Consider the following 12881-nt stretch of genomic DNA (forward strand, 5'->3'; position numbering starts at 1 on the left):
ACGTGAGCAGGACCGCGCCGCGCCACCCTGGGGTCGCAGCCGCCTTCGAGAGCACAGCCCGCCATACGGCGGTGCCCTCCTATAGGGCTACAGCAAAGCTCTGGCCCGTCGTCTGCCAAGACGCAAACCGCCGACTCGCAACAGAGCGGACATACATGCCCCGTGCTCTCGTCCGACAGCGTCTTGGCAACCGTCTCACGATCGCGATCAGCTTGACGCGGAGCAGCCCCCCCTTCCTGTCCACGCGGACTGGGCGCGTCTCGTTTGTCCCAAGCAGCGGCACGGAATGGAGCGTCGTAGCGCCGCGTTACGCTCGTTCTGACGGAGCACGTGTCCGTGCGCCGTCTCTTTACATCGCGAGACACGATATAACGCAGGAAAAACAAATAGACCCTCCTCTCTGCCTTTAATGCCAAGGAGTCACCCTGGCGCGTCACGGCCAGGGCACTTGCTTTACAGGCCTACAGAGGCGTATCCATTAAGCCCGGAATGTAAAAGATGCTGTGTGGCGAGGACTAAGGCCCCCAGTGAAAATCTGACACCATGTGCTGGAAGATTAAATCATAAACATACAAACATGACATCGGAAATTTGCTTTATGGGCTCACGCATGGCTAAATATTTCGACTTTGCTTTTTCCTGGTTGAACGGCAACAAGCAATTCAAAGAGGGTTAGGCCCATTTACGCTGTCAGTGCAAAACCAGAGAGAACCACGCCGGAACACGCTGCACTCTGTGTCTACTGATCGTTTGGCTACTAATTCAGCAAAAAGACTTTTCTTAAATGACCCATCAACATGCAGGGAAACGCCGACGCAAAAATGCAATTTCTCAGAGGGCAACATGTTTTGGCACCATTTCTGTGAGCAAGTCGACCGAATAAAAACGTTCTCGAGATAGTCCCGTTACTTCTGAACGAAGACAAAACGCTGGTTGGGAATGTGGATCTCAGAAATGAATTACTACACATGCTCAGGGAGGATCTGGATGCTGCAAGAAGTGTAGCCATATATTTCATGGGATCTGTGCGATCTGGGAAGGGTGAGCGAGGGGCGGCTGAAACCAGCCCCTGCACTGGCAGCAGCGTGACAGTCCACCCCCCTAGTCTCGGCAGGGGCTCGTGGACAAGTCTGGAAGAAGTCACCCTTCCAGCACGTCATCAGTTCAGCAGCTGGGTTTTAGCCGTCCCTATTTTATAGTGTATTTGCCCTCCATTCATCAAGACCCAGCTCACTTTGTGTGCAAAACAAACTGCCCTGCGAGGGAGACAGAACTCAAACACGCCAAGTTTGAAACAAGCACTCTGATCGGTGACTCACCACAGCAGCAATAAATACCGTGATCCCCCAGTCCCTATTAGTGCGGTATTTTATGTTCCAGGGATGATACTGACATGCCAGAAGGCTATGCAAAATATTAGTTGAAAACACTTGTGCATAATGAAAGGAACTAAAAAGCCTTGACATCATCTTAGCCCAGTGACAGAAACCTGGCTTTAGCAGAGATACACTAAATAAGTTCCACTTAGTAACACAAGCAATTTACATTCTGGATGTTAAACAGAACACGTTTAATTGCCTCTAGGGTGTCAGGTGAATATCACAGTTCACGCTCGGGGGCAAAATCATTTTCTCGTTTTAAAATGCAAAGAATAAACCAGCACAGTCTAGTCTCTGTATTGTCTCCGAATGCTGCCAGCTGGCGGAAGATGATCAAGACTGCGGCTCAGAGGATCACCTGTGTGCAATGGTATAGCAGAAGCCATTGAGTGCCAAGGACCGAGATGCATGAGCAAGCTTCACATACTGATTGTTTAGCGCAATAAAAAGGTAAAACACAAACCACTACACCCAGGCTATAATTCCGAAGAGACTGTTTCAGCAAATGATAGTGATGCAGCAATAGGCAGTGTGGGGAACGCAAACTTCACTGTCGCCAGGAGAGCGATCATGAGGTCAGACTGGCTGGAGACAGAAGCTCACATACCTTAAAGAAGCAGCAGAAATCATGCAAAGAACTCTTTGGCCCAAGGAACCCCCAAGCCAGAACGGGGCTAATGTGCTCGCAAACGGCGTAGAAGTGTGCAATGAAGCCATCCGGAACCTGCTCGCAAGACAGAAAGGAAGAACTCAGCGCCGAGTCAATAAGAGGTCATCTAGACAGGCGGCGGTTCCAAAGCTCAGCATACGTTAACCTCCCCCCCGGGGTTTCTGCAGCTCTTGGTCAAAAACACTTTGAAAAATGTTTTAGGAAAAATAGTTCTGTTTCACAAGAGCTGGGGATTCACTGCAATAGCTGGGAGATGCTGGGAGAGGAACTCGTGGTTACCTTCATGTGCTGCCTCTTCTGCTTCAGCACTGACCAGCAGCTGGAGGCCACAGCCTGGAAGCACACAGAAAACAGCCAGTGACTCGGAAAACAAGAGGCAGAGAGGTGGGACAAAAGATTATACTTCTGAAAATGTTGCAGTTTTACTTTCCCATCTGAATTTCCAGGTTTATAGATGAAGGCATTTTGGGGGGTTCTGAGAGATCAAGAGGGCGTCCTGCAATCCGATTTTATCCTAACTACCGTTCACCTGATCCCATGTGGGGATGGGGATCGACTTGTCAATTGGGTTACTTGCAATGTGCAGTTTTGACCTTTAAAGTGCATACTGCGTTTGGCATGTGCTACTGGTATTACTTGCATGTTTTCTTTCTTTTGCTTTCATGACAAAACCCTTACATAACACACAATCATGACGAACACCACAACGAGAGCCAACATCCGTGTAACATTGTTAGAATTAGATCAGTCCCTTTTCTGACCCAGAAAAACAAATTAGACTACAGTGATGCCCCATTTTCAGGTCTTTCAAGTAATTTGTTATCTCACTTGCCGCTTGTGTAGAATGCAGCTACTACAAAACAAAACCCAAACAGGGGCCACAGGTTACTCCTGTGATGGCATCACTGTAGTGGCTACAGGTGTGTCACAGAATTAATTTTAAAACTCTCTTACTCATTGAAATCACACAGTAATATGGCTTACCGTGAACAGTGCTATACAAACATTATAATATAATATAATATGCAAGCTACAGCATGTGGCTAACTTCAAGCCTGTATGATGGCCAACAGAAAACATTCCTGAGTGCTTCCTAATCAAGTCCCTGATCTGCACTTGACAGAAAATTCTGCGGACTGAGAAATCCTACTCACAATAACCAGATATTTCCTGTATTTATTCCTCCGATCCAAGGTGGGGTACCGTATATAAGGCAAACCTCTTTTTATGGTAGTGTAGCTATTAATGTATCATTTTCAACCTGACTTTGTCTCTGAATTCCTAGCTACTGTGTATAAACATCTGTGATGACAATACTGCTGATTACGTTGCATGTCACTGGTGAGTTTCAGGCCGAGAGATGGTCTGCAAGAGAAAAAGTTCTTTCGACAGTGCATGCCAACCGCAGAACAAAATGCTGGTAACCAGAAATACTTCACATTTTTTGCTCACAAAAAAAAACACAAATAGGAATTTGGAGCACCATCTTAAATACGTTAGCTCTCGCTCACAGCCTGCAGCATTTGTATTCCCAAAGTTTTCCAAATAAGGCCATGAATAATCAAGACCAACCAATGCTCCTCCTTCACAGCAGTAGACAAAAAATCCTTTGCAAAAGCTTTCTTTGGCAAGATACACTACCCACTGAACTAAATATACTTAGCTAAAATTGATTTAATGATCATAATGATCGTTAACGAGCTGGTTCATAAATCACATGGCAAATCACAATAAACAAATGAAATATGCTGTCAACAGTGGCTATCAAAAGTATTCACCCCCCTTGGACTTGTTCACATTTTAATTGTGTTTCAAAATGGAACTATAATGTACTTAATTTGATTTTTTTTTGCCATTGAGCAACACAGAACACTCTATAATGACAAGGCGAAAACAAAATTCTATAGATCCCCTATAATTTATTAAACACTTAAAACTGAAAATAACTGATTGCATAAGTATTCACCACTTTGGCACTGATTCATCTCAGTAGGCTCTGGTGCAAATCATCCACACCTGAAATCTGTGACCACTGGACAGTCTGAAGACTCCCAGAACCAGCACATATACCCCTGGGGGCGAGAATAACGACCTTTCTGTACTACTTACTGTTTCTTTAAAGGAGCTGTTGAGCCAGCGGTTATTGACCACGTTCTGGATGGAAATGGGGGGGTTTTCTAAATCTTCGAAGGAATCCATCAAAATGAAATCCAGGACTATGTCATAAAAATTCAAATGTTTGACCTGCGAATGGACCATGCAAAAGGGCAAACAATTATATAACGTCTGGAGAAAAAAAAAACTATCCCTTGTCGTTGGGTAAAAGATACTGTAAATAATCTAGTCTAATTCACTACCTGTGCGCTGAATAGCTTTTGCATTGGTCAGTTTCAGTCACTATCTTACACAAAAGATAATACTCCTGTGGAATCAGTCCAAAGAACAGTGCCCAGCTACATTCTGAGGCTAAAAGGAAGGTCTTACTCTGTCAGGCTAAAGGAACTGAACATTTTCAGTTTGGAACAGAGAAGACGATGAAGAAACTTAACTGTGTTCCCAATCTTCAAGGGCACCGACCTTGAAGTCCAATTAAGTGGACTTCTTCAGAATGAACTGTGAAAAAACTATGAACCAGAGGGCACAGGCAGAAACTACAGAGACGTGCAATTCAAACACTTCCTTACCCAAAGGGTTGTAGGAGTATGCAACACGTAACCCTGCCACCTTGTTGAAGGATGAGGTCCTGAGATCAGTTAGCTATTAATCATAAAAAAAAGAGCTCGATGGACCAAATCCCTTGTTTAGAAAGTTCTTCATGGCCTTTTTTCTTTGTACAACTAACTTTTGAAATTCTCATGCTCAGAAGGACCCACATTTCTCAAAGGCATCTTCTCCTTCGTAACTTTCATTTGGCTCTTAAGCCGTAGATGTCACAAACCTGCACTTACAGGTGTTCAGCTTCCAGCCGGCAAGTTACTGGCCAGACTCTCACTCCCTTTAAACTGGGGCTCGTCATCACTTGACACTGGACTCACCCCTCGTGCGGCCAGCTCCAACTCGGTGTTCTCCCAGTGATCAGTGTGCTCCAGGAAACTCATCATTTCTTCAAAGACCTCTTCAAATCTCTTTGGGTTCTGTAAAACACAAGCCTCAGTCGTCTCACGACAGTACCTTGCCATTGCTGCGAGAACTGACGTCACTCCCATGCAGCACCATACCTTGCGTGCCTTTACAACGATGGCGGACAAAATCTTCTTCCCCGTCTCGGCCAGAAAAGCTCGAGTTGCTCTTTCGGAAAGAATGACCTGGGAAAGGAAAACGGCACTGAAAACAGATTTCCGAGGAACATACTGACACGGAGGGCAGCACAGAGGTGCAGCAGTTAGCATTGCCACCTCACAGCGCTGGGGCCCCGGGTTCAAATCCAGACTCGGGGTGCTGTCTGTGTGGGGTTTGTATGTTCTCCCCATGTTTGGGTGGGTTTCCTCCGGGTGGGTATCCTCCCACAGTCCAAAAAACATACCGGTAGGTTAACTGGCTACAGAGAAAACTGGCCCTGGTGTGTGTGTCTGTGTGTGCACTGTGATGGACTGGAGCCCCATCCAGGATGTACCCTGCCTCGTACCCAGTGCCTGCTGGGATTGGCTCCAGCTCCCCCCCCAGCCAACCCTGAACTGGATCAAGCAGGTAGAAAATGGACAGGGACACGCCCAGATAGGGGGTTCACAAAGAGAACGGAACCCTGTATTACCTCACAAGCCTGGCGAACACAGTGTAGCTTCGCCAAGAAGTCCGTGTCTCCCAGACACTCCAGCATCTCGGTCCTGAAAGGAAACAATGTGCTCAGGTCTCCCCCAGCCACACGGCAACAAGAAGTGTTGCAGAAAAAGAAACGAAAAAACTGCATTACTGTACATTTTTTGGACAACTCACATTTGGGCTCCCGTATAGTGCCTGCACTGAAGTGTTTGCTCCAGTTAAGTCTTTCTAGTTCTGACTGAGGGATCGCCTGCGATTGTACTGTATAAGGGGGATGCAACACTTCAGTGGCAGACGAAAGCCCGTTATGATTATTAACTCTAAACTGTAGTGGAAGAAAAAAAAAAACATCTTGCAATCCTTTATTTTCCTGATCATGGATTAACTTAATCTGCGCATCACACGGCAGAGAGATGCACTTCACAAGAGCCAAACAGAGTCCAGCGCCGCTTCGTCTCATCACCGGCTTTATGACCCTTTCGCGGTCAGAAAAGAGCTACAAGGTTGCGCGGCGTAACTCGCGGGGACTCGCTGGGGCTGGGGCGCAGCGGCGGAGCGTACCTCAGCACCCTGCAGGAGACCTGGCCCTCCTCGGCCAGCCGCAGGGCGTCCTCGTACAGCGGGTAGTGACAGAGGGACCCCAGCGCGCAGGCATCCCGCAGCTCCCGGTGCTCCGACAGCTGCAGCGCATGCAAAAGAGAACAGCCTTTCCCGTTTGCGTTCAGCGGCCGTGGCGATGCGGCCCGTACCCCGCTTGTCCTGAACGACACGGCCCCCGGCATGAGAGCAGAGTCAGATCCAGCAAGGCAGAGGTCACTTATTCTACAGGACAGGCTTGGGCATGGACATCCACGATGTGAGCACAGGGGTTAGCGAACCCACGCTGCAAGGCTGGTAAAACTCAGGAGACAACTTTGGGGGGGAAAAAATACTGTATAAAATTTAGGACAATAAACATTTGTCTAGCGTTGGCGACAACCTCTGCAAGAGAGTTTCCTTCCACAGCAGCCACGCTTCAAAGGCAGGCTCAGCATGCACCAGGCCTCCTGCCTGCACTGGGGAACTGTACACGCACCCGACGAACCAATTGAAATGGACAGCGATCTCAGCTCACTTTTGGTGGCGGAAAACATGAGCCCGATTTGCCAAATCGAAGCTACGCAGGAGGTACCAAGCACCACTACCAATCCGGAGGTACAAGACATACTTGCACATTGAAAAGCACAACCCCAGCTGGGAACTGGAGTCTTGCGGTTGAATTCCCTCCACCCCCTTACCGCTCAAGCTCGTACTAAACCATGGGGGCAAGACAAAGAAAAGGTGTGGACCAAGAGGACACTGTTTACCCGTGATCCGCAGAGTAACATGTGCTTCACACATATGAAACGACCAGCACAAAACAGTATTACAAGTAGCAAATTCCACTCAGGGCTGCTTCAATGCCATTCCAACTATCACTGACCCACTTCAGCTCTCAGGTCTGTGTATTTTCCACTGGAATTCCATCTTATCTGCATTCCAGGCCTTTATCAGCAGGCTGCCATTAGAACACAGCTATTATTACTTCACAGTCCCTCTGTGTGAGAGGGGTCAGCCTGCCTGGGTCTCTTCTCTGTGGCTCAGGATCTGCGCCTGTGGCTGGAAAGTTGCCAGTTCGTATCCCGTGGCCGGCAGAGGAATCCTACTCCGTTGGGCCCCTGAGCAAGGCCCTTCACCCCAACTGCACCAGGGGTGCCGTACAAATGGCTGACCCCAAGCTTCTCTCTCCCTGTCTGTGTGTCTCATGGAGAGCAAGCTGGGGTCTGCGGAAAGACAAATTCCTAATACAAGAAATTGTATATGGCCAATAAAGTGATCTTATCTGATCTCCATGCTCAAGGGCTGCTGTCTCTCTCTCTCTCTATCCTCTCTATCTCTCCTGGAGGCGATTCTTTCCTGCTCGCCACAGCGGCTGCCACGCACGGCACAGGAGCAGGGAGACCGTGTCTCCTGCTGGACTTTCAGAACTCGACACCCCGTCAGCCCGGCCCTTCATCAGAGCCACAGCTTCCAGCCGCTGCCTTCAGCGGCAGTCCTTGAGGGAACGAAACGGCAGACATCTAATTCCTTCCATCTTCAAAGGCACATGCCTGTAGCTCGCCGCCAGCTGCAGCTTAGCGTATATTAATGAACAAGGTAAGGCTTTTGGTCAAAGTATGGCGCGACGCAGAACAGCATTGAGAGTGATGAAAATGATCTAATCCTGAGCATCTGCAACCAATTTTCCAAGTCATGATAGATTTGGCCGAGGAGGAGTCTTCTGGCCTGCTGCTACCGCCAACCTGTTAGCAAACTACCTTTTCTCTTCAGAAGCAACTGATACTAGAGGTTACTTGTGGAAGATGCAGAAGCACGCTGGTCTAAAAGGTGAAATACGGCAGTCGGGCAGAGGAGTCGTTCCCAGCCCTGGTCCTGGAGGGACGCTGTATGAGCTGGTTTTCACTCCAGCTGAGCTCCAAATCTCCAGCGCTCACTGACGGAGATTTTGTGTTGGGGCCAGAGGAGTTTGCCTACACTTTCCGTTCTCCCCCGTGTGCGGTCACGGAGTCTGTGGCCGTGAACGTGTTATTCCAATTTGGGTGGGCATGACAAGAAAGAACTGGCGATTCTAGATTTACTGACACAAGGGGATAGTTTGCAAATCAGAGGAGCCCATTTGGCCCAGACAGCTTGTTTGGTTTCTAGTAGGCAGACGGATCCAGGGACCCTGTCCAGCCGTTTCTTCAAGGAAGCCAGAGTGTCAGATTTGATCGCATGGCTGGGCAGCTTGATCCAGGCCCATCACCCATTGAGACTGAGTGATTGCAAACTACCGCTTTCCTTTAAAATCTACCACTTAAGAACTAAAATAAAAAAGATTTCGGTACGCCCGCAGAAAAGCAGTTAAACGCAAGGAAAAAAAATCAAAAGGACACGAAGGTGAACATGTGGTTCTGATATTGTAAATGCTAAGAATTCTTATCTCAGCGTTAATATATATCCTCTGTGGCCTGACCAAAAAAACCCTCCGATTTTAATGACTGCAACATGTGCTCCACCGCTGGCCTGACTGAGACTCCCAGGTCTGGATCAAGGGAGGTAGGATTTAGTGAGGCTGAGGACAAACTCAAAGAAAGTCAGCTCCCATTCTGTTCGTTTTATGACAGCTGCAGTTTATCACCCCCGTCAGCTCGTTCCTCTCTGTCAAGATGTGGAAGCACGCTGGTCTAAAAGGTGAAATACGGTGGTCTGGCAGATGAGTCGTTCCCAGCCCTGGCCCTGGAGGGACGCTGTATGAGCTGGTTTTCACTCCAGCTGAGCTCCAAATCTCCAGCGCTCATCGATGGCGATTTTGTAATTAACTGATCTGCCTGCTTGAACAGACTTTCATTTAACTTGTTTCTTTGTTCAATCCTGACTTGTCAAAAATACTAGACTGAGCTGTTCCCCAAATTGCTAATTGTTATTTCTAACTAGGCCGCTCGTACCAGTCGATTAACTGATGATAAAGAGACACGGGTGTGAGGGGTCATGCATCAGACACACCCACGATGAGAGTTTTTCCTCTGCAGTCATGCTCTTGATTAGATTTCAGGCATGAATGAGGGCATTAAACTCAGATATTGGTATGAAGTTGATATCGATTACAAATCCCATTCAATCTTTTAAAAACTGAAATATGCCCCAAAACAAAAAACTGAAACCATTTAGCCCGTGATTAAGAACTGGTAAAAACCGAAAGAGAGCTCCTCCAACACCAGGTTTGGGAACCTCCGAGTTAAGTTACCATTTTTTCTTCTCTTTCTTATTCCCTTTATAAACCAAGGCCTTTAGGAGCAGGCATTTAGCCTGAAGACTAACAACAGAACTAATCGTGGGTTGGAAAAAAAATCCAAAATAACAGATAAATACTTTACATCTAATGTAGCCCAGCTGTTTACTTTAAATGTCTGGGATCTTATGTTAAGCACAGACCCAAATCGGACTCATCAGGGGCCTATAATGGAAAATGTTGAACCATCCAGGACTAAGAAAATCCCTAAGAACTTACACTACACCTGCTCGAGTGCAGGATGATAGGACTGACCCCATGATTCCCAGGCTGGTTTATTCCCCCCCCGTCACACTCCTCCTGCCTTGTCAGATCAACCGTTATGCGTGAAGATACGAGGTGAGGGCCTATCCTGTAAATAGACGAGCAGCTGCGACAACACATCAATTCAGGGATGACAAAAAAAAAAAGAGCGTCGCTGAATGCAGGCATCAGCTGCTGCCTCCCGAGAGTCAAAATTCCCAGTCCCCAACAAACGTCTCCGATTCACAGCAAACGGCAAAAGTCCGTCCTCGTTTTGTCCAGCCATACTGACTCTTCTCAGCTACCTTGTTCCCTGTATTGCTGGTAAAAACCAAAGCAAGCTGGAGTCCGGGCTGTGAACTGCTGAGAGTTATGTTTTAGTGCCCCTGTGTCACTCAGTGGAAGCCTGCAACAGCGCAGCTGCTGTGCTCAAGGCAGCTGCTCCCAAATATCTGCGGTCACAGAGCAGTAGTCCCTCACATTGCTGACCACAGGCTTCCTCTACTGCGACTTGATCCTTTTTCGGCAGGGGCACTGAGAAACGGAACAGCCACCGGCTGATGGATTCTACTTGTCTGCAAGATCTGACCGTATCCCGAAAAAGTGATTCCATTTGAAAAAAACAAGCCTACGGTTTATTGATTTAGTTTTTTGCTTACCTGCAAGCAGCGATATAGATTGGCAATTCTGGTTGAGACATTAAAATGATGCAGAATCTTAGTGACAAAACCCCCTAGAAATAAAGTAATGCAGATGAAGTGTTTGATGGTCAGACTCATGGAGGAATAAATAACAGAACTGAGCCAGTATTTTACCATGGCTGACAGACTACCACCTGATAAACCATCCCTCTCTTTTTCATATTATTTACACAGAATGAAAAGGAGATTATATCGTTTGTTCTTCCCACAATCAATTGTTTGTTAACTTAATACACAGCTGGGCCACAATTTTCATTTTCAAAAGGTGCATCCCGGAGCACTATAAACAACTGAAGCAGACACGTCGTGGAGTAACTGGATGCAGCCACATAAGGTGAAAAATTGTGTCAACGAAATAGTAATGGGAAAAGTTGAGGTCTGCATGCATGCCTCTACAGAATGAAAATGGAAAATGAAAGAAAAACGCTTATACTGCATCTTGGAATCACTTTTTTTCCCCAAAAGCTAAAACTTGAAAAACCTTACAGAGATCGCAGAGTCAGAACACCTTTTCATGTCCAGTTCCACGTTTCCATGTGTTACTGTCCATGTCAGAAATCTTAATCTGGCACTGGGTTAATTATGAAGTGACACTGCTGGCCTTTGCACTCAAGTGATGGCCCAGATCGCTGCTGATGTATTTCCCAGCGTTCAGAGAACTTCAAGCAGCAGCCAAAACAGAGTGCGTTTCATCTCCAGGTCCTTTCCCTTTTCCAAATTCAAAGCAAAGCTGAATATTCAGCACATTTTCTACAAAACCACAAACTATTTCCGCTGCCCTGTACCTCATGCGTCAAGGTCAGGCAATGTGCCTTCCTGTCACAAGGAGGAAGCATCTGCAGACACATTCGTTAATACCTTTCAAGACCTCGGAGCGTCTTTGAACTTGTTTAAGGGCTCAGTGATGCAAGCTAAGATTCATTACCGTCTCCCTGGGACCCTCCGCTCAGTCTTACCTCAGCTGCCGATACGAAGGAATCGGTGGACGCGATGCTCAGAGTGTCCCTCAGACAGAAGTCATCATCCTCTCGCACCGTGATGTCAGTGTTTTTATCTTTAAGACAACAAAGGGCATCTTAAAGATCAGAAATACTGACACGCTGCAAGGCGAAACTCAACAGCAACACTGCGATTAAAAAAAAACCTACACTGATTTAATATTTTTAGCTGCGCCTCTTAAAAATGTGAGCAGGAAACATGTCGGTAAGATCAAGAGTGTCCACATAACATTTAAACCCTGAAAATGAGCCGCCAGCGAGGGCAGCAGGGATTTCCATTCAGCTTAAGGTAAAGTCATTAACTTTCTCATGTTCGAAACATATTTGAGAAATGAGTAAAGGAAAAAAAAACATGGATCACATCTGAATCTGTCACATCTTGACCACTTTAAGCTGTGCTTTGGCTTCTTGATTACTTCATTAAAAATGTAAAACCTTTGAGAGATTCGTTCTGATAAAAAGCTTTTCTCTTACAGTGCCTGATCCACTGTGGTTTACACAAATAAACGCAGTATCGAAAGCTGCTGGCCTCAAGCTGTTGAATGAGGAAATAAGGTCACAGTGTTTGGTGGACGTTAAGATAATACGGTAACAGACTGGGACAGGAGAGATAACGGCCTCATTAAAGCTTAAAAATGACCTTAGTTTCTGTGCATATTTGTAACCAGAAGAGGTTAATAGTCTTGAAGCTTCAGCTTTCGAAAGACACAAGCAGAGGTTAATTGCACGTTTAATTCCAGACTTTCAGCGTGGAATTAACCTTGACTCATTTATTTTAGGTCTGCTGGCTTGCTTGCGGCTGGCTTGCCCAACGTACAATTTCACCAGTTTCTGCGGTTCGCGCCGACGTCCATTCAACTTCGAAATTAAAAGTTTACATGCTGACGTTGTCACTCTAGTAAAAGCTAAATAAACCAAGAAAAAAAGATCCACTGCTCCAATATCGCATGAAATTACAACAGAAAACCTGGAGAAGTAAACAGTATGAACCTTGCTGGGGATCCTTCATTCTTGATGGAAAACTAGTGGCTAGTAGCTATCCAGCACACCTGGATCCCCAATTTCAGGTCCTCGCGTGTCAGTCAGTCATCACTTATGCTCCATTTCAGTGGGAGCTGTCTAGATTGAGATGCAATGTTACAGTTCAAGAAGTGAAACAAGTCCGTTCGACTTGCCTAGCCTCATCTTCCTGTCAACACGAACCCATGACGGAAGCTACTGAAAAGATGGGAGATGAAGCCATCGGCCGACTGGGGATCTGCACGGCTCTTGTGTAGCTAG

At 46.7% G+C, this 12881-nt stretch overlaps 1 protein-coding gene across 2 annotated transcripts in view; it reads right to left on the bottom strand.

Moving 5' to 3' along the window:
- miga1 (mitoguardin 1) overlaps nt 1-12881 on the bottom strand; it is a 29588-nt gene that overhangs the window by 1324 nt on the left and 15383 nt on the right. For both annotated transcript variants that reach the window (XM_088926549.1, XM_088926550.1), the window contains exons 8-15: nt 11559-11656; nt 6370-6488; nt 5801-5873; nt 5268-5354; nt 5085-5183; nt 4159-4293; nt 2329-2382; nt 1987-2103 (exon numbers count right to left, since the gene is read on the bottom strand). In XM_088926549.1, the coding sequence (XP_088782675.1) occupies nt 1987-2103; nt 2329-2382; nt 4159-4293; nt 5085-5183; nt 5268-5354; nt 5801-5873; nt 6370-6488; nt 11559-11656 (782 nt within the window). The remainder of the gene's footprint in view (nt 1-1986; nt 2104-2328; nt 2383-4158; nt 4294-5084; nt 5184-5267; nt 5355-5800; nt 5874-6369; nt 6489-11558; nt 11657-12881) is intronic.

The sequence above is a fragment of the Atractosteus spatula genome, chromosome 11, assembly GCF_055471065.1.
Source record: "Atractosteus spatula isolate fAtrSpa1 chromosome 11, fAtrSpa1.hap1, whole genome shotgun sequence".
In the NCBI taxonomy this organism is placed as follows: Eukaryota; Metazoa; Chordata; class Actinopteri; order Semionotiformes; family Lepisosteidae; genus Atractosteus; species Atractosteus spatula.